Here is a 19602-nt window from a genome sequence, read left to right as displayed (position 1 = left end):
ATTTATGTTCAGTCAAGACAATTTCAATTTGGTTGTAAAATTATTTTATTTAAGACAATTTCAATTGGGTTGTAAAACTATTTTAATTTTCAGACAAACATTTGGATTGGAAGTAGTTTGATGCAAATTTAGGCATTTTTGGCTCTCACGGACAGGATGGGGCAAATGGATGCGGCCGCACGCTGGGCGCATGGCCACCGCATCCCAGGACAGGCCCGGACACGACCCCAAACCCCTATCCAAACGGATCGAAACCGGACAAAACGGACGTCCGTTTGGGGTCCCGCGGTGGAGTTGACCTAAACTGCTAAAAAACAAACAAAAATTGCAAAAAGAGAGCAAACAAACGCGTCGCGGATATCTACATATGGGTTCCTATATAAACTCGGGTATCCCAGCGGCAGATAGCAGCATCCATCCATCCATCAGTTGGTCACACTCCAATCCACCCGGAAAAAAAAAGGTCACACTCCAGTCGACAGGGGTAAGCATACACTTTGTTTTTTTTCTTTCTTTTTTATAACTGTATATACATTTTGTCATTGCATTTCAGTGCACTAATTTGTTCGTTAACATGTACCGTTAATTTTATTTAAACATGTCCGGTTAATCTAATAATCCTAGTCACTAGCTAGTTTTTGTTTGTTTGTTTTGAGGGTAGTAACTAGCTAGATACAGCAATCAATTAATTCTAATAGTACTCCATCCGGATTTATTGGACCTCATGCATAGAACCATCTGTACACAATAACTACCTACATATGGTGGACGTGCCCTGATTGGTTGCATGCAAGAGCAAAACCAGCAACCAGCTGCCCGTGACCCTTTGGAATAACTGTGAACTAATCTATTTGATTGCAGTTATGCTCGAAAATCACATATGCTTATCACTAATATTCTCCCTCGGTACCCGAGCTTTGGCCAGCACATCCAACAAACTTGGACGGAGGGAGTAGATTTGTTTTTGTGTCGTTCATTTAATTATATTGGTCACTGGTAAGCCCCGTCCATCCGCCCACGACCCCGGTGATGAGATTACCTCTTCACAAACCCACATATATAAAGTTTCCGCAACATATGAAACAATCACACCTAGATAGTTTCAGCTAGTAGTCTAAAATTCCGAGCCACTAATAACCGTTAAAAAGAATCAGGCACGGAACATAAAGTTTAGTTTAGAATTTGTCTAACACAAGATCTTGATTTCTAAGATTGGTATCCTGAAGCAGATCCATATCTATAATACTACTTCCTTCGTAAAGGAATATAAAAAGTGCTACTGATCTAAATGCTCTTATATTTCTTCAGATAAAGAGTAGTTTAGCAGTAACATATTAAGAACAGTAAAACTGAGCCTAAACCGAGCTCTCTCGGCGATTAGCGTTTTCGGCCGTCCGTTTTTCCGATCAAACTATTTTCGGTCGTCCGATCTGATCTGTACACCACGTTTCACGCACGTCTCCACGCGCGTGGGCTACTCCTGGGCCTACTGTTCTGTGGGCTGCTATTCCCGAAACTATTTTGGAGCCCTCTCGTTCTCCTACACAGTCTAGCGTATGATCCTGAGCGAACGGCTGTGATACGCGCACCTCACCCCTCCCCTCCTGGCCTGCCTATTCTTGCTCCCATCCGTTTCCCACACAGATAACAATGGCGACGGCGGCGGCGGCGGCATCGGGGCGGGGAAGATGGCGGCGAGCTGAATTATGGCGAGTCCGACTTCTTCGTGTCGTCTGGCGCTGGCTGCGGTGTTGGCGACAATCTAGGGGCTTTTGTGCGTTGCGGATCCGGGAGACCGGAGGCCGTGGCGGTGGATCTCGCGTTCGAAAGCTTCGCCGGATGTGGTGATGGCGACCGGAGCGGAGTCGGAGTTGGGGCTAGAGGCCCTGTTTTCGGGTTATGGTTTGTGGTGGTTCATCTACCTTCGCGTCTTTGGTGTGCTGGAGCCATGATGAAGGTATGGAGCTGACTTTTGCGTGGGGATTGTCCCCTCGGTTCCCGTCTCATCGGGCACGACCTATTATGTGGCCTCAAAAGCCATAGATGGCGATGCGGGAAAATGGCTTCTTTCGGCTCGAGCAGACGACGAGCGGCCGGCCGGCAGGTGGTTAAGGCGAGCCTGGAGTTTAATGTTGTAAGGATCGTTGTGCTTAGGTTGCAGGGCTTGTGGTCTGTTTCAGTCTTTGTTTGTGTAGGGAGTGCTTGTATGTGCTGTTGTCATGTACTGCATATAAGAATATGAATACAAGCATTCTTTTCTAAATAAAAGGCAATGGCGACCGGGGCGCATCAGCTTCCCATGCTTGTCGCAGCCTCCATGCGTGGGACCCAATTGGGCATGCTGCTGCCTTCCAGTAGAGTGCCAGATTCGTGTGGAGCGGCAGCAAGCAGCATGGTCCTCCCGGAGTCATCCACAAGTGCGTGCAGCAGCAGCGGTGGCAAATCCAATCCATATGTGCTTGTTTCAGGAGTGAGCACTAAGTCGGTGGCAAATCAAACCGATCTGCTTATTCTACTTCGCGAAGACTGCAAGGTGTGTACTGCCTTCTATACAGTCTGTAGGAACAATATAGATAAATTAATTTGAACTTTGGAAGGATTTTATGTGGTTTTGGTTCTAGCATCTTCCTGCAGGAGTTCTGAAACTGGAGACGTCTTGGCGATGGAGGCCATGCATACAGTGGCGCTTAAGATCAGATTGTTTGCTGAGGAGGTGAACTAGATGGTTGGCATCGGTTCGTAGTTGTACTGAGGTGTATATGACCTTTATTATCTGGAACCTAATAACCTATGATAATTATTTAATGCTAAGTTTTTAACAAACAGCAGCAACATAGATTTAGTGATCTTCTTTAATCACAGAATATTGTATCACCTCTGTTTCAAAATATAAGATGTTTCGTAGGCTAAACTAAGCATACCAAAACCTCTTATATTTTGGAACAGAGAGGAGTATTTGATCACTCAACTACATATCTTGAATGCAGTTTACCAGACCGAAGCTAGCAAATTATGGGCATATACCTATTCGTTTTAAAAACCTTTCAATTATGCACAGACAACTAGCAAATTATGAGCAATCTATGTATTTATTTACCGAACCTTGCAACTATGAATGGACTAATCGATCAATTGGAAGATAGTTTTGTTGGACCAACCATATGATTGCTCACTAAGCAGCATTTCAGCAAGTAGATAATAGTAATTCAGGTAAAGGTTCTTTTTGCTATGCAAAATATAAAATGGACAAGTCACTTTCTCAAGTAGTTTGGGATGTCCCTTGGGAAATAGTACTTGCTTAATCGATTTTGTTCGTAGTTCGAACATGGACCTTAGAAGGGTGATTTTGCTAGATTTGAGGTTAAATATATTTCTTTTTTGCAAATAAGTTATATATTCCTTGAACAAAAATCTACCTAATTTTATGTTGGATACCTTCATATATCTTCATATATTTGGCTAGATTGCTTTTTCATGCCAGATTCAGATTCAACCAAGTGACGATTCCAACTTGGTCACAGAATAAGAAAACGCCTTGCAGTCCTCTTCTACCACAAGCACATCACCTCTTCGGCTCTTCGTTGTTTCCCGGTATAACAACACTGTTCAAACCATTTCCTTGGAGACAATACATTTTAATTTGTCTTACAATACCTACAATTTTCTTCATACAACAATTCCTTCACCTGCCATTGAACTCCACCAATGCTGGATCTACAACAAATAGACAAGGAACCAGAGGTTGACTCCCAATCTCTCTTTTTATGGAATTATGCCGCATACTATGTACTATGTATCATGATTGCAATATACAGGAATCAAGGTGATGCTGAGGAGATTTTCACTTCATATGATGTTTTGGTGATATAAACCAGCAAGAAGATCTTCTTAGAGGTATGTACAACTTTGTTTTCAGCTTCATTGAAGTCAGCTGTATTTAGACATGGAACACATTTGAAGGTAAACCTTTTCAAAATCCTCAATCGACCTGTTTTATATTGTACAGTTTGACATCTCTTGCACATGAATGACTATTCATTGATAGTGCCTGCAAAGATGTGACTGTAGTTGTTTCTTTGTCAGCACGATCATTCTTAAATTTGTGACATATAGATTGGCTCTCACGCATGCCATCTTATATCTAAGTAAATAAATTCATATTACATTGAAGAAAAGGACGGGCGCGGCAACGCGCGCCATCAATGATCTAGTATGAAAGGAAAAGTTGGCAGATAGATAGGGTCCTCTGCTCAGCGACGTGGACATGGATGCCTACCTATCACGTCACGTGAACGCTGAACCCCACACCACCTCATCTCTCTGACTCTCTCTACGCCTTCTTCTCCTCTCCACCATACATCGGCGTTGGGTTCGGCGGCGTCGATCCGGCCGGAGACAGGGGAGCCGGAGAGGTTGTCTGGTCTCCTGTCATCTCCGCTAGTCCATGATCTGTCGCCGCGAAGGCCGCCGGGTTTTGATCCGGACGAGATGAAGCTCTTGTTTCGCAGGCGACTTGGGACGGCTGGCCGTCCCCGAGTGGGCCGGTACGCCCACCAAGGCATGGTCGGGTTCCTCACCACTTCGAGCTCCCGTGCACTACATCGCCGCTACTTCAGCCTTTCTTCTCCAACTCCGACCGCCGCCGCTCGATCTCCACCGCCGGTGATTAACCGCCCACGTTCCTTTGCTGCATACGCTCCTCTCCTCTCCATCTACATTTCTCCTCAACTAATTTGGCGCCTCTTCTCTCTCTCTCAGTGATAAGCACCACTCCATTAAATTGATCTGCAGCTGGGTTCTTACTTGTGAATGTTCTCATCTGATTTGCACCAGTAAATGAATCATGTCGGAGCATGTCCCCATTGTAGAATATATATATCAACAAAAGTTATAGTAGTAGGTTATAATAGGTGCAGCCTACCGCCAGTTTCAGATCACAATTTCAGTAGTTTGATCTATGTATGGGAACCGTGGTGTTTCCTGTCAACATTTTGCTGTCAAACTAATTACAAACATGCATCTCTCCTTATTATATCTCTTTAGTAATTACTAGTATATATCTGTATACATCTTTCGAGAAGGAGACAATAATACTGAATACTAATAAATAATAGGTTTGCAGGTTGATACACGACCTCTTCACGCACTACCCAGTCGTTGAGAGAATGCAGCTCCGGAGGCACCCTGCCAAGACGCTGCCTATTGAGCTCAATGGAGAAGCCATAGTGGACAGCCTTACTGAAAATAATAAGAAAAGGGTGTGGGCTAGCAGAATGGTAAGGGATGACGAACTGTACATAATACAGGTTCAAGGCATTGTTGGCATCAGTCTCCCAACTACGCTGGTCGTCAAGAAGTGCCAGAACGTGAACCTAGCACTACAAGTGGATGACAATGTCAAGCACCGCTACATTTCAGAGATGCTCCTGTTAGCCAGCAACTCTCACGACAACATCATCAAAGTCGTAGACATCATCCAGAGGGAAGATGCCAATGCCATCATGCTCGTTTATGAGTATCCGGTGAATGGCAGCCTTCAATCCTGGCTGCACCAACAGATGAATGCTGTTCGGCCGCTGGGCTGGCCAGAGAGGAGGGTCATTGCCATTGGTGTGGCCAACGGGCTCTGCCACTTGCACCACAGATGCAAAAAGCAGATTATCCACCACAACATCAACTCCAACAACATCTTGCTTGATCAGAATTTCAAGCCTGTGATAGCCAGTTTTGACGCTGCACAGATGAACATGGCCGGGCTCGACCAACCGTTGCCAATTGTAGGCCTGCCTCTAGGGAACTTTGGTTACTCAGCTCCAGGTATGTTGGGCGATCGATGCACGCATTGGAATTCTGTCTTAACTTTTCTTAATTACAGGGAATTCTGTCTTAACTACCTTGGTCTTTTAATAACTAGCACTAATAAATGATTAACTGCAGAATACGGGGTCGCAGCAAGCGAGCTGACGGAGAAGGTAGACATTTACAGCTATGGTGTGCTGCTAGTGGAGCTCGTCACGGGGCGGATGGCCAATGTAGCTGGAGCGGATGGTCATTTGGCAACCTGGGCGCGGAACAACTTCACTAAGCTGATGGCAAACCAACAGGAAATGTTCCAGAGTGCCGTGGACCGGGACATCCCAGATCAAGCGCGGTACATGAAGGAGATGGCAACTGTGTTCATGCTGGGTGTTGATTGCACCGCTGTTGATCCACAGAAAAGGCCGTCCATGCGGATGGCTCTCAAACGACTCCGCCGCGGCTACGGGCGCGGCCCATTCCGTGGCCTCCTCACCTGCTATCTGCTGTGATGCTTGTTGTCTTTTCTAGAAAGATCACATCATGAATGAATTGTTCATATGATGACTCGGTTGAATAAATTTGTAGATACATCTCTGAGAACATTTTGCTGTCGTGCCTTTTTCTGAGAACATTTTGCTATCCTGTTGTTTTCACCTCTGCAATAATTTGCTGTCCTGTCTGTGTGCAAACTCTTCTTGCTGCAACTTGTGAGGACTTGAGCAAATAGTATCTGGCATATTGTTATTTGTTACATTCTGCAGGGTCATGTTTTATATTTACGTTCCTTCTGCCGACTGAGGCAGCACTGAACTACCGAACAGGTATTGAACATGTACTATATCTGTGTTTAGCTTGGAGAAAATCCATCAACGGTCATCACTATTGTTAGTTAGGGGTTCATTCTTTTTTATGGCCCCTTCTTTGCAAAATTGTTGTATGCACTATTATTTGTATTTTTCCTTGACTGTTTGTTCCTGACACCCATATTGCTTTTTAATCAGGGTGTCCCTGCCATATCCGTTGCTACAAATGCCTCCTTTCGTCAACCATGATCCACAAGCACTTATTATATGGCTGTCTTATAGCTTCATATGTTGTTCTTTGGATATTCCCAAAGAACAGATGCACAGAAAGCTTTCTTTCAGGAGATCAGACTGAACCTGATCGATAATCAACTGTCTCACGCTCTCTGCCATTTTGCGGTTTTCCTTAACAATCTAATATTATTCTTATATGTATCCCTTGCATGTAATCACAGACCACTCCATCTGCCTCCTCTGATATGACATTGCAGTAGCGCCTGCCAAGGTATGATTTTTTTTTTCAACCGGGTTCACACCCCTTTCCATTAATTTTGCAATCAACGGAAATACATCAGTCTGTTCTGTTTTATAAAGATCGCAAAATGAGCATCAAGCCGAATAGACCAACTACCAAGCAAAGGGGACTGAAAGGGGAGAGCGAGTTGGTGCATCGCCAGGAAACCCACTGCATGATAGCCCTGTAACGGACCATCAGCCGTGGGGCGAAAACCTGGCGACACAATCAACCAAAGTTCGCTACAGACATAACCTCACTAGAGGCTAAACTTTAAAAGGAGAGGACCACCAGCACCAAAAGAGCAATCCAGCGGGCATCAAACCCTAGTGGATATAGGACAAGCTAAGATAGGACTAACAGGATCTAACCAATCTGTATACCATCCTCATCTCCCAGAAGAAGCCTTCCGCGCGCATAAGGTCTGTCTGTCAGTGCCGCTGCCACATGAGCCAGCCTCTTCACACCAGCCTGGAATTTCCTCCTGTCATCCTCCTTAAGTAGCCCTGCCCAGTATAACATAAAAGAGCAAGTGGTGAAGACGGCCTCCAGAGGAGAACGAGCATTATACTTATCAAAAGTAGTTTTGTTACGAAGGCACCAAATCCCCCAGCACACTGCAGCAATAATCATCATATAGAACTTTTTGCCTCCAGGAAGCAAATTGTACAACCAAGCTAGACTTTGCCAAATTGATCTGGGAGCACAAGAAGCCCCAGCAGTTAATCCCAGCACGCCCCAAACTGTGCGGGTGAGAGGACAAGTGAAAAAAAGGTCGTTAGCAGTTTCCACATTAGTGCAAAAAGAGCACACAGGATTTCCTGGCCAATTCCTCTGCCGCATGTTATCGCGCATGAGAACAGCATTTTGGAATAATTGCCATAGGAATATTTTTATTTTCAATGGGATCGCCGCTCTCCACACCCATTTATAATTGAGGCCAGACAAGTCTCTCTCCAGCCACTCATATACAGATTTAGTGGTGAATCTACCTCCACTATTCAAGGACCAGGAGATAGCATCAGGGTTCTCATTCAGAGGCTTTTTCTTAGCCTCACACACCATCCAATTCCATTGTTCCTCCAGCTCTCCAAAGAGCCTACGTCTGAAGGTTAGATTATAGTCATTGTCTACAAAGGAGGCAACAATACAGTCTTGATCTTGACAGATATCATACAGAACAGGAAAACGTTCTCGCAGGATACAATTATCCAACCATGGGTCGTGCCAAACCCTTGCCAAGTCCCCTTTGTTAATAGTGATTTTTCTCCCAGACATATAAGCATCTTTGACCTTCATGATGGATTTCCAACAAGGAGAATCAGAGAAGCGACTGCGGATGTTCGCGACAGTTTTGTTCCTAAAATATTTCACACGGACGATGCGCTGCTATAGCCCATCACCAGTTTCCAACTTCCACCACCACTTCACAAGCAGGCAGATATTTTGCTTGTGAAGGTCTTTTATACCCAAGCCACAATTTTTTTTTGATCGGCAAATCCTAGTCCATTTAAGCATATGATAAGCTTGCTTCTTGTTCTTCCTCCTCCAAAAGAAGCGTCTGCGATGTTTATTGATTTTTTCTATAAAGGTTCTGTTAAAAAGAAACATCGACATCAAGTAAGATGGAATACCATCCAAACTGGAGTCTAGCAAGGTGAGCCTAGCACCAGAGGAGGCTGCATATGCCACCCATGCATCCAATTTCTTAACCATCTTAACATCTAGGGAATCCAACTCAATGTTCTTAAGAGTAGAATATGTAACTGGAACTCCCAAGTAGTTCATAGGTAAAGACCCCACACGACAGCCAAACATATCAGCATATATCCTGTCCGTGTCATTATCCCCTCCCACCACAAACACTTCGCTCTTATCATAGTTAATCTTTAACCCAGACATGAGTTCGAAGAGATACAACAACAACTTGATGTTGACAGCTTTGTCAATATCATGTTCAAAGAACAGGACAGTATCGTCCGCGTATTGAAGGATGCCTACCCCTCCTTCTATCAGCCCAGAAGCTAGCCCCTTAATGAGATTATTTTTCTGGGCAGAAATGACCATCTTAGTCAGGCACTCTGCCGCAAGATTAAAAAGGAATGGAGAATGTGGGTCACCTTGTCTCACCCGCTTAGCGCTCTGGATATAAGGTCCTATCTCATCATTGATCTTAACACTAACCGTGCCATTCCTAAGGATTTGAGACACCCACCCGCACCACTTTGAGTTAAAACCATGTTTAACATGACAATCCAGTAGGAACTCCCAGTTGACTTTGTCATAGGCTTTCTCAAAGTCAATCTTAAAGATTACTCCCACATCCTTTTTCACATGAGTATAGTGCAATACCTCATGCAAGGATAAAATGCCGTCCACAATGTGCCTCCCCTTAATGAAAGCATTCTGCTGGATGCTAAAGATTTTGTTAGCAACCTTCGCAGCTCTAAGATCCATAACTTTCGTGATCAATTTATATGGGCATCGCAGCAAGCAAATAGGTCGATATTGCTGTATTCTGTTTGCCTCCGAAGTTTTAGGGAGTAACGTGATAATGCCATAGTTCAAGCGTTGAACATCTAATTTCCCCTCATAGAACCACTCAAAGAGATTGAACAACTCCGGACTCACAACGTCCCAGCAATGTTGATAGAATTCTGCAGGAATATTGTCCGGTCCAGGAGCGCGATTAGGTTTCATCGTAAACAGCGCTGTTTTAATTTCCTCAAGAGAAAAAGGGTGGGTCAGGTACTCATTATCCTCAGGCATGATATTTTCATCTGGGGACCACAATGAAGCATCAATTTGACAAAAATTACCAGGGGCTGGTCCAAACAGTTCTCTATAGTAGTTAGTAGCATGGGACAACAGGTTTTTGGTCCCTTCTACAATCACAGTACCACACTCCAATGAAATCATGAAGTTTTTCCTACGACGCCCATTGGCCACTTTGTGAAAAAGTCAGTGTTGTTGTCCCCTTTTAGGAGCCATCTCCCATTCGAAAACTGGTGCCAATGGGTCTCTTCATCGATATACATGTCATTAAGCTCTACTAGGATATTCAACTTCCTAGTATAGGCCTCCCCACACAGGTCATTTTCTTCTTCCATTCTCTCTAGCTCCTGAAGCTTGAGTCTGATAAGATTTTTCCTAATCTTATTCTGACCAAAAAAGTTGGATCCCCATCCTTTGAAGAATTTCTTAATTCTTTTCAACTTGATATTTAAAATATCAATAGGATCACTAGTGTAAACAGGTTGCGCCCAAATTACTGCTACTAGAGGAAGAAACTCAGGATTGCTCAACCAAGCATTATCAAATTTAAAGCATCTACTACCAGGGGTTCTAGGTGAAGCCACCCCCCATCCAGGAGTAAAGGATTATGATCAGAGATCTCCTTGACTAATTTTTTAACAGACACAAGAGGATAAAGGTCCTCCCAGTCCGAGGACATTAAAACTCTATCCAGCTTTTCCAAAGTAGGGTGCTCCTGTTTGTTCGACCAAGTGTAACAACCTCCTGACATATGAATCTCCCTCAGCCCCAGCAGGTGTATAACTGAGTTGAACACATCAGAGAAATGAGACAAATGAGTTTTCTTGTTCTTCTCTCCACTATGACGAAGGATGTTAAAATCTCCACCAACTATATAAGGAATAGTGGTCTTGTGGCACATAGATGACATCTCTGCTATAAACTCCGGTTTATTTTCATCCTGAGCTGCCCCATAAACTACCAGCAAGGCCCAACTACAACTCTTGCTCTTATCAAAGAGATTGATTTGTACAATAAACTTCCCATGCTTCACTTCTATGATATCAAACTTATCTTTATTGATCCCACAAAGGATGCCCCTAGATTTCCCCCTAGAAGGATTCCACTCCCACATAAATCTTTGGTGTGGGTCCAATTTTCTAAAAAAAGAAGGAGTATAACTACTCTTCATAGTTCCTGTAACCCAAGGAAATCTACCTCATTGGCATTAATCATGTCAGTGAGGCAGGTAGACATGCCTTTCTTACCTACCCCCCTACAATTCCAAAAAAGGCCAATCATTTATAATGATCAGGTTTATCTCTCACCCTCGTAGGTCTGCCAGGATTCTTAGCAGCCCTACCCCCCCCCCCTCCTTCTTCTGACTTCTAGTCATGGGTCTAACAGGGTCTTTATGGGGCGAAATGACCACTGTTCGTCTTCGCTGGTTTCTCTTCTTTTTTTGTTTGGATTGGACAAGAATAAAAGGTTCCTCCTCATCTTTATCTTCCTCCCAAGTTAAGGACAGAGGAACACTGTTGCCCAACCCATCATTAATAACAATCTTGGGGGAATCTCTTTCATTTTTCTTATCTAGAAGTAAATTCCTAGATATTTCTAGCTGACGGATAACATCAACAGTATCAAAGTTGTCATCAGGAATTTGTACTCCCATAAGGGAGGCACGCAAGACAATTTCAGTATTAGATAGCACAAAGAACTGATTTTTTGTGTTGAGCATATTTTTACCTTCAAGGTCTCGCTTCTTCATTCTATTAGTAGCCCTGTCCTCCATCTTTTCCAGCTTCTCAAAACGTCTTCGTGAAGTTAATTCTTCAGAGGTCACCACTTCCCTGAGAGGAGACCCAGTGGGCGATTCAACAGTGTAAGCACTGCAATCCCCTCCCCCCTCTGTCGAATCTTCTTCAAGAGGGACGATATGAGGCAGAGAGTGTTGGGGAACGTAGTAATTTCAAAAATTCCTACGCACACGCAAGGATCATGGCGATGCATAGCAACGAGAGAGGAGAGTGTTGTCCATGTACCCTCGTAGACCGAAAGCAGAAGCGTTAGAATAACGCGGTTGATGTAGTCGTACGTCTTCACGATCCGACCGATCCAAGCACCGAATGTACGGCACCTCCGAGTTCAGCACACGCTCAGCTCGATGACGATCCCCGGACTCCGATCCAGCAGGGTGTCGGGGATGAGTTCTGTCAGCACGACGGCGTGGTGACGATGATGATTCTACCGATGCAGGGCTTCGCCTAAGCACTACAACGATATGACCGAGGTGGAATATGGTGGACGGGGCACCGCACACGGCTAAGGAACGATCACGAAGATCAACTTGTGTGTCTAGAGGTGCCCCCTGCCCCTGTATATAAAGGAGCCAAGGGGGAGGGGGCGGCCGGCGAAGGAGGGTGCGCCAAGGGGGAGTCCTACTCCCACCGGGAGCAGGACTCCCTTCTTTCCTAGTTGGAGAAGGAGAAGGGGGAAGGAGGAGGAAGAGGGGAAGGAAAGGCGGGGGGGGGGGGGGGGGGGCGCCGCCCCCCTCTCCTTGTCCTATTCGGACTAGGGAGGGGAGGGGGCGCAGCCCACCTCTTGCCTCCTCTCTTCCTCTCCACTAGGGCCCATGTAGTCCCATTAAGCCCCCGGGGGGTTCCGGCAACCTCCCGGTACTTCGGTAAAATCCCGATTTCACCCGGAACGATTCCGATATCCAAATATAGGCTTCCAATACATCAATCTTTATGTCTCGACCATTTTGAGACTCCTCGTCATGTCCGTGATCACATCCGGGACTCCAAATAACCTTCGGTACATCAAAACTTATAAACTCATAATAAAACTGTCATCATAACGTTAAGCGTGCGGACCCTACAGGTTCGAGAACAATGTAGACATGACCTAGAACTGTTTCCGGTCAATAACCAATAGCGGAACCTGGATGTTCATATTGGCTCCTACATATTCTATGAAGATCTTTATCGGTCAAACCGCATAACAACATACGTAGTTCCCTTTGTCATCGGTATGTTACTTGCCCGAGATTCGATCGTCGGTATCCAATACCTAGTTCAATCTCGTTACCAGCAAGTCTCTTTACTCGTTATGTAATGCATCATCCCGTAACCAACTTATTGGCCACATTGCTTGCAGGGCTTATAGTGATGTGCATTACCGAGAGGGCCCAGAGATACGTCTCTGACAATCGGAGTGACAAATCCTAATCTCGAAATACGCCAACCCAACATGTACCTTCGGAGACACCTATAGAGCTCCTTTATAATCACCCAGTTACGTTGTGACGTTTGGTAGCACACAAAGTGTTCCTCCGGTAAACGGGAGTTGCATAATCTCATAGTTGTAGGAACATGTATAAGTCATGAAGAAAGCAATAGCAACATACTAAATGATCAAGTGCTAAGCTAACAAAATGGGTCATGTCAATCACATCATTCTAATAATGATGTGATCCCGTTAATCAAATGACAACTCATGTCTATGGTTAGGAAACATAATCATCTTTGATTAATGAGCTAGTCTAATAGAGGCATACTAGTGACAATATGTTTGTCTATGTATTCACACATGTATCATGTTTCCGGTTAATACAATTCTAGCATGAATGATAAACATTTATCATGATATAAGGAAATAAATAATAACTTTATTATTGCCTCTAGGGCATATTTCCTCCAGTCTCCCACTTGCACTAGAGTCAATAATCTAGTTCATATCGCCATGTGATTTAACACCAATATTCATATCTGTATATGATTAATACCCATAGTTCACATCGTCATGTGATCAACACCCAAAGGGTTTACTAGAGTCAATAATCTAGTTCACATCGCTATGTGATTAACACCCAAAGAGTACTAAGGTATGATCATGTTTTACTTGTGAGAGAAGTTTAGTCAACGGGTCTTGTCATATTCAGAGCCGTATGTATTTTGCAAATATTCTATGTCCACATTGCTCTGCACGGAGCTACTCTAGCTAATTGCTCCTACTTTCAATATGTATCCAGATTGAGACTTAGAGTCATCTGGATTGGTGTAAAAGCTTGCATCGTTGTAACTTTTACGATGAGCTCTTTTATCACTTCCATTATCAAGAAATATTTCCTTAGTTCTCACTAAGGATATTCTTGACCGCTGTCCAGTGATCTACTCTTAGATCAAAATTGTACTCCCTTGCCAAACTCAGAGCGAGGTATACAACAGGTCTGGTACACAGCATAGCATACTTTATAGAACCTATGACTGAGTCATAGGGAATGACTTTTCATTCTCTTTCTATTTTCTGCCATAGTCGGGTTTTGAGTCTTACTCAACTTCACACCTTTGCAACACAGGCAAGAACTCTTTCTTTGACTGTTCCATTTTGAACTATTTCAAAATCTTGACAAGGTATGTACTTATTGAAAAACTTATCAAGCGTCTTGATCTATCTCAATAGATCTTGATGCTCAATATGTAAGTAGCTTTACTGAGGTCTTTCTTTTTAAAGAACTCCTTTCAAATACTCCTTTATGCTTTCCAGAAAATTCTACATTATTTCCGATCAACAATATGTTATTCACATATACTTATTAGAAAGGATGTAGTGCTCCCACTCACTTTCTTGTAAATACAGGTCTTTCCAAAGGTCTGCATAAAATCATATGCTTTGATCAACTCATCAAAGCGTATATTCCAACTCCGAGATGCTTGCACCAGTCCATTGATGGATTGCTGGAGCTTTCACACTTTGTTAGCATCTTTAGGATTGCCAAAACCTTCTGGTTGCATCATATACAACTCTTCTTTAATAAATCCATTAAGGAATGTAGTTTTGACATCCATTTGCCAGATTTCATAAAATGTGGCAATTCCTAACATGATTCGGACAGACTTTAAGCATTGATACGAGTGAGAAAAAACTCATCGTAGTCAACATCTTGAACTTTGTCAAAAACCTTTTTCGACAAATCTAGCTTTGTAGATAGTAACACTACTATCAATGTCCGTCTTCCTCTTGAAGATCCATTTATTTTCTATGGCTTGCCGATCATCGGGCAAGTCAATCAAAGTCCACACGTTGTTCTCATATATGGATCCCATCTCAGATTTCATGGCCTCAAACCATTTCGCGGAATCTGGGCTCATCATCGCTTCCTCATAGTTCGTAGGTTTATCATGGTCTAGTAACATGACTTCCAGAATAGGATTACCGTACCACACTGGCACGGACCATACTTTGGAATACCTACGAGGTTTTGTAGTAACTTGATTTGAAGTTTCATGATCATCATCATTAGCTTCCTCGCTAATCGGTGTAGCAATCACTGGAACTGATTTCTATGATGAACAACTTTCCAATTTGGGAGAAGGTACAATTACCTCATCAAGTTCTACTTTCCTCCCACTCACTTCTTTCGAGAGAAACTCCTTCTCTAGAAAGGATCCATTCTTAGCAACGAATGTTTTGCCTTCGGATCTGTGATAGAAGGTGTACCCAACAGTTTCCTTTGGGTATTCTATGAAGACACACTTCTCCGATTTGGGTTCGAGCTTATCAGGTTGAAAACCTTTTTCATATAAGCATCGCAACTCCAAACTTTAAGAAACGACAGCTTAGGTTTACTGCTAAACCATAGTTCATACGGTGCCGTCTCAATGGATTTAGATGGTGCCCTATTTAAACGTGAATGCAGCTGTCTCTAATGCATAACCCCAAAACGATAGTGGTAAACCGATAAGAGACATCATAGATCGCACCATATCTAGTAAAGTACGATTACGACGTTCGGACACACTATTACATTGTGGTGTTCCAGGTGGCGTGAGTTGCGAAACTATTTCACATTGTTTCAAATGAACACCAAACTCGTAACTCAAATATTCATCTCCATGATCAGATCGTAGAAACTTTATTTTTCTTGTTACGATGATTCCCCGCTTCACTCTGAAATTCTTTGAACTTTTCAAATGTTTCAGACTTATATTTCATCAAGTAGATATACCCATATCTGCTCAAATCATCTGTGAAGGTCAGAAAATAACGATACCCGCCACGAGCCTTAATACTCATTGGTCTGTATACATCAGTATGTATTATTTCCAACAAGTCAGTAGCTCGTTCCATTGTTCCAGAGAACGGAGTTTTAGTCATCTTGCCCAAAAGGCACGGCTTGCAAGCATCAAATGATTCATAACCAATTGATTCGGAAAGTCTATCAGCATGGAGTTTCTTCATGCGCTTTACACCGATATGACCCAAACGGCAGTGCCACAAATATGTTGCACAATCATTATAAACTTTGCATCTTTTGGCATCAATATTATGAATATGTGTATTACTATGATCGAGATCCAACAAACTATTTTCATTGGGTGTATGACCATTGAAGGTTTTATTCATGTAAACAGAACAACAATTATTCTCTGACTTTAAATGAATAACCGTTTTGCAATAAACATGATCAAATCATATTCATGCTCAACGCAAACGCCAAATAACATTTATTTAGGTTTAACACTAATCCCGAAAGTATAGGGAGTGTGCGATGATGACCATATCAATCTTGGAACCACTTCCAACACTCATCGTCACTTCACCCTCAACTAGTCTCTGTTTATTCTGTAACTCCTGTTTCGAGTTACTAATTTTTAGAAACCGAACAAGTATCAAATACTCAGGGGCTACTATAAACACTAGTAAGGTACACATCAATAACCTGTATATCAAAATATACCCTTGTTCACTTCGCCATCCTTCTTATCCACCAAATATTTGGAGTAGTTCCACTTCCAGTGAGCATTTCCTTTACAGTAGAAGCACTCAGTTTCAGGCTTCGGTCCAGCTTTGGGCCTCTTCATGAGAGTGACAACTTGCTTGCCATTCTACTTGAAGTTTCCCTTTCTTTCCCTTTTCCCTTTTCTTGAAACTAGTGATCTTGTCAATCATCAAAACTTGATGTTCTTTCTTGATTTCTACCTTCGTCGATTTCAACATCACGAAGAGCTCGGGAATCGTTTTCGTCATCCCTTGCATACTATAGTTCATCACAAAGTTCTACTAACTTGGTGATGGTGACTAGAGAACTCTATCAATCACTATCTTATTTGGAAGATTAACTCCCACTTGATTCAAGCGATTGTAGTACCCAGACAATCTGAGCACATGCTCACTAGTTGAGCGATTCTCCTCCATCTTTTAGCCATAGAACTTGTTGGAGACTTCATATCTCTCAACTCGGGTATTTGCTTGAAATATTAACTTCAACTCCTGGAACATCTCATATGGTCCATGACGTTCAAAACGTCTTTGAAGTCCTGATTCTAAGCCGTTAAGCATGGTGCACTAAACTATCAAGTAGTCATTATATTGAGCTAGCCAAACATTCATAACGTCTGCATCTGCTCCTGCAATAGGTCTGTCACCTAGCGGTGCATTAAGGACATAATTCTTATGTGTAGCAATGAGGATAAACCTCAGATCACGGATCCAATCCGCATCATTGCTACTAACATCTTTCAACACAATTTTCTCTAGGAACATATCAAAATAAACATATGAAAGCAACAACACAAGCTATTGATCTACAACATAATTTGCAAATTACTACCAGGAATAAGTTCATGATAAACTTAAGTTTAATTAATCATATTAGTTAAGAACTCCCACATAGATAGACATCCCTCTAATCATCAAAGTGATCACGTGATCCAAATCAACTAAACCATGTCCGATCATCACGTGAGATGGAGTAGTTTTCAATGGTGAACATCACTATGTTGATCATATCTACTATATGATTCACGCTCGACCTTTCGGTCTCTGTGTTCCGAGGCCATATCTGTATATGCTAGGCTCGTCAAGTATAACCTGAGTATTCCGCGTGTGCAACTATTTTGCACCCGTTGTATTTGAACGTAGAGTCTATCACACCCGATCATCACGTGGTGTCTCAGCACGAAGAACTTTCGCAATGGTGCATACTCAGGGAGAACACTTCTTGATAATTAGTGAGAGATCATCTTAAAATGCTACCGTCAATCAAAGCAAGATAAGATGCATAAAGGATAAACATCACATGCAATCAATATAAGTGATATGATATGGCCATCATCATCTTGTGCTTGTGATCTCCATCTCCGAAGCACCGTCGTGATCACCATCGTCACCGGCACGACACCTTGATCTCCATCGTAGCATCGTTGTCGTTTACGCCATCTATTGCTTCTACGACTATCGCTACCGCTTAGTGATAAAGTAAAGCAATTACAGGGCGTTTGCATTTCATACAATAAAGCGACAACCATATGGCTCCTGCCAGTTGCCGATAACTTCAGTTACAAAACATGATCATCTCATACAATAAAATATAGCATCATGTCTTGACCATATCACATCACAACATGCCCTACAAAGACAAGTTAGACGTCCTCTACTTTGTTGTTGCAAATTTTACGTGGCTGTTACGGGCTGAGCAAGAACCGTTCTTACCTACGCATCAAAACCACAATGATAGTTCGTCAAGTTAGTGCTGTTTTAACCTTCGCAAGGACCGGGCGTAGCCACACTTGGTTCAACTAAAGTGAGAGAGACAGACACCCGCCAGTCACCTTTAAGCACGAGTGCTCGTAACGATGAAACCAGTCTCGCGTGAGCGTACGCGTAATGTCGGTCCGGGCCGCTTCATCTCACAGTACCGCTGAACCAAAGTATGAAATGCTGGTAAGCAGTATGACTTGTATCGCCCACAACTCACTTGTGTTCTACTCGTGCATATGACATCTACGCATAAAACCTGGCTCTGATACCACTGTTGGGAAACGTAGTAATTTTAAAAAAATTCCTACGCACACGCAAGGATCATGGTGATGCATAGCAACGAGAGGGGAGAGTGTTGTCCACGTACCCTCGTAGACCGAAAGCGGAAGCATTAGAATAACACGGTTGATGTAGTCGTACGTCTTCATGATCCGACCGATCCAAGCACCGAACGTACGGCACCTCCGAGTTCAGCACATGTTCAGCTCGATGACGATCCCCGGACTCCGATCCAGTAGGGTGTCGGGGATGAGTTCCGTCAGCACGACGGCGTGGTGATGATGATGATGTTCTACCGACGCAGGGCTTCGCCTAAGCACTGCAACGATATGACCGAGGTGGAATAGGGTGGAGGGGGGCACCGCACATGGCTAAGGAACGATCACGAAGATCAACTTGTGTGTCTAGAGGTGCCCCCTGCCCCCGTATATAAAGGAGCCAAGGGGAAGGGGGCGGCGGGCCAAAGAGGGCGCGCCAAGGGGGAGTCCTACTCCCACCGGGAGTAGGACTCCCTTCTTTCCTAGTTGGAGAAGGAGAAGGGGGGGAGGAGGAGGAAGAGGGGAAGGAAAGGGGGGCATCGCGCCCCTCTCCTTGTCCTATTCGGACTAGGGAGGGGAGGGGGCGCAGCCCACCTCTTGCCTCCTCTCTTCGTCTCCACTAGGGCCCATGTAGGCCCATTAAGCCCCCGGGGGGTTCCGGTAACCTCCCGGTACTCCGGTAAAATCCCGATTTTACCCGGAACGATTCCGATATCCAAATATAGGCTTCCAATATATCAATACTTATGTCTTGACCATTTCGAGACTCCTCGTCATGTCCGTGATCACATCCGGGACTCTGAACAACCTTCGGTACATCAAAACTTATAAAGTCATAATAAAACTGTCATCGTAACGTTAAGCGTGC

The 19602-nt window shown here is 43.6% G+C and overlaps 1 protein-coding gene across 1 annotated transcript; it reads left to right on the top strand.

Moving 5' to 3' along the window:
• Positions 1-5028: 5028 nt before the first annotated feature.
• LOC123084566 (probable leucine-rich repeat receptor-like protein kinase At2g33170) lies at positions 5029-6452 on the top strand. Its single transcript, XM_044506098.1, has 2 exons — positions 5029-5826; positions 5938-6452. Exons 1-2 carry the CDS (start codon positions 5166-5168, stop codon positions 6306-6308), a joined length of 1032 nt encoding a protein of 343 aa, XP_044362033.1. The 5' UTR covers positions 5029-5165; the 3' UTR covers positions 6309-6452.
• Positions 6453-19602: the final 13150 nt, after the last annotated feature.

Source organism: Triticum aestivum, chromosome 4A (assembly GCF_018294505.1).
Source record: "Triticum aestivum cultivar Chinese Spring chromosome 4A, IWGSC CS RefSeq v2.1, whole genome shotgun sequence".
Taxonomy (NCBI): domain Eukaryota; kingdom Viridiplantae; phylum Streptophyta; class Magnoliopsida; order Poales; family Poaceae; genus Triticum; species Triticum aestivum.
The sequence above is the reverse complement of the archived record's forward strand: the minus strand, read 5'-3'. Positions and strand labels throughout refer to the sequence as shown.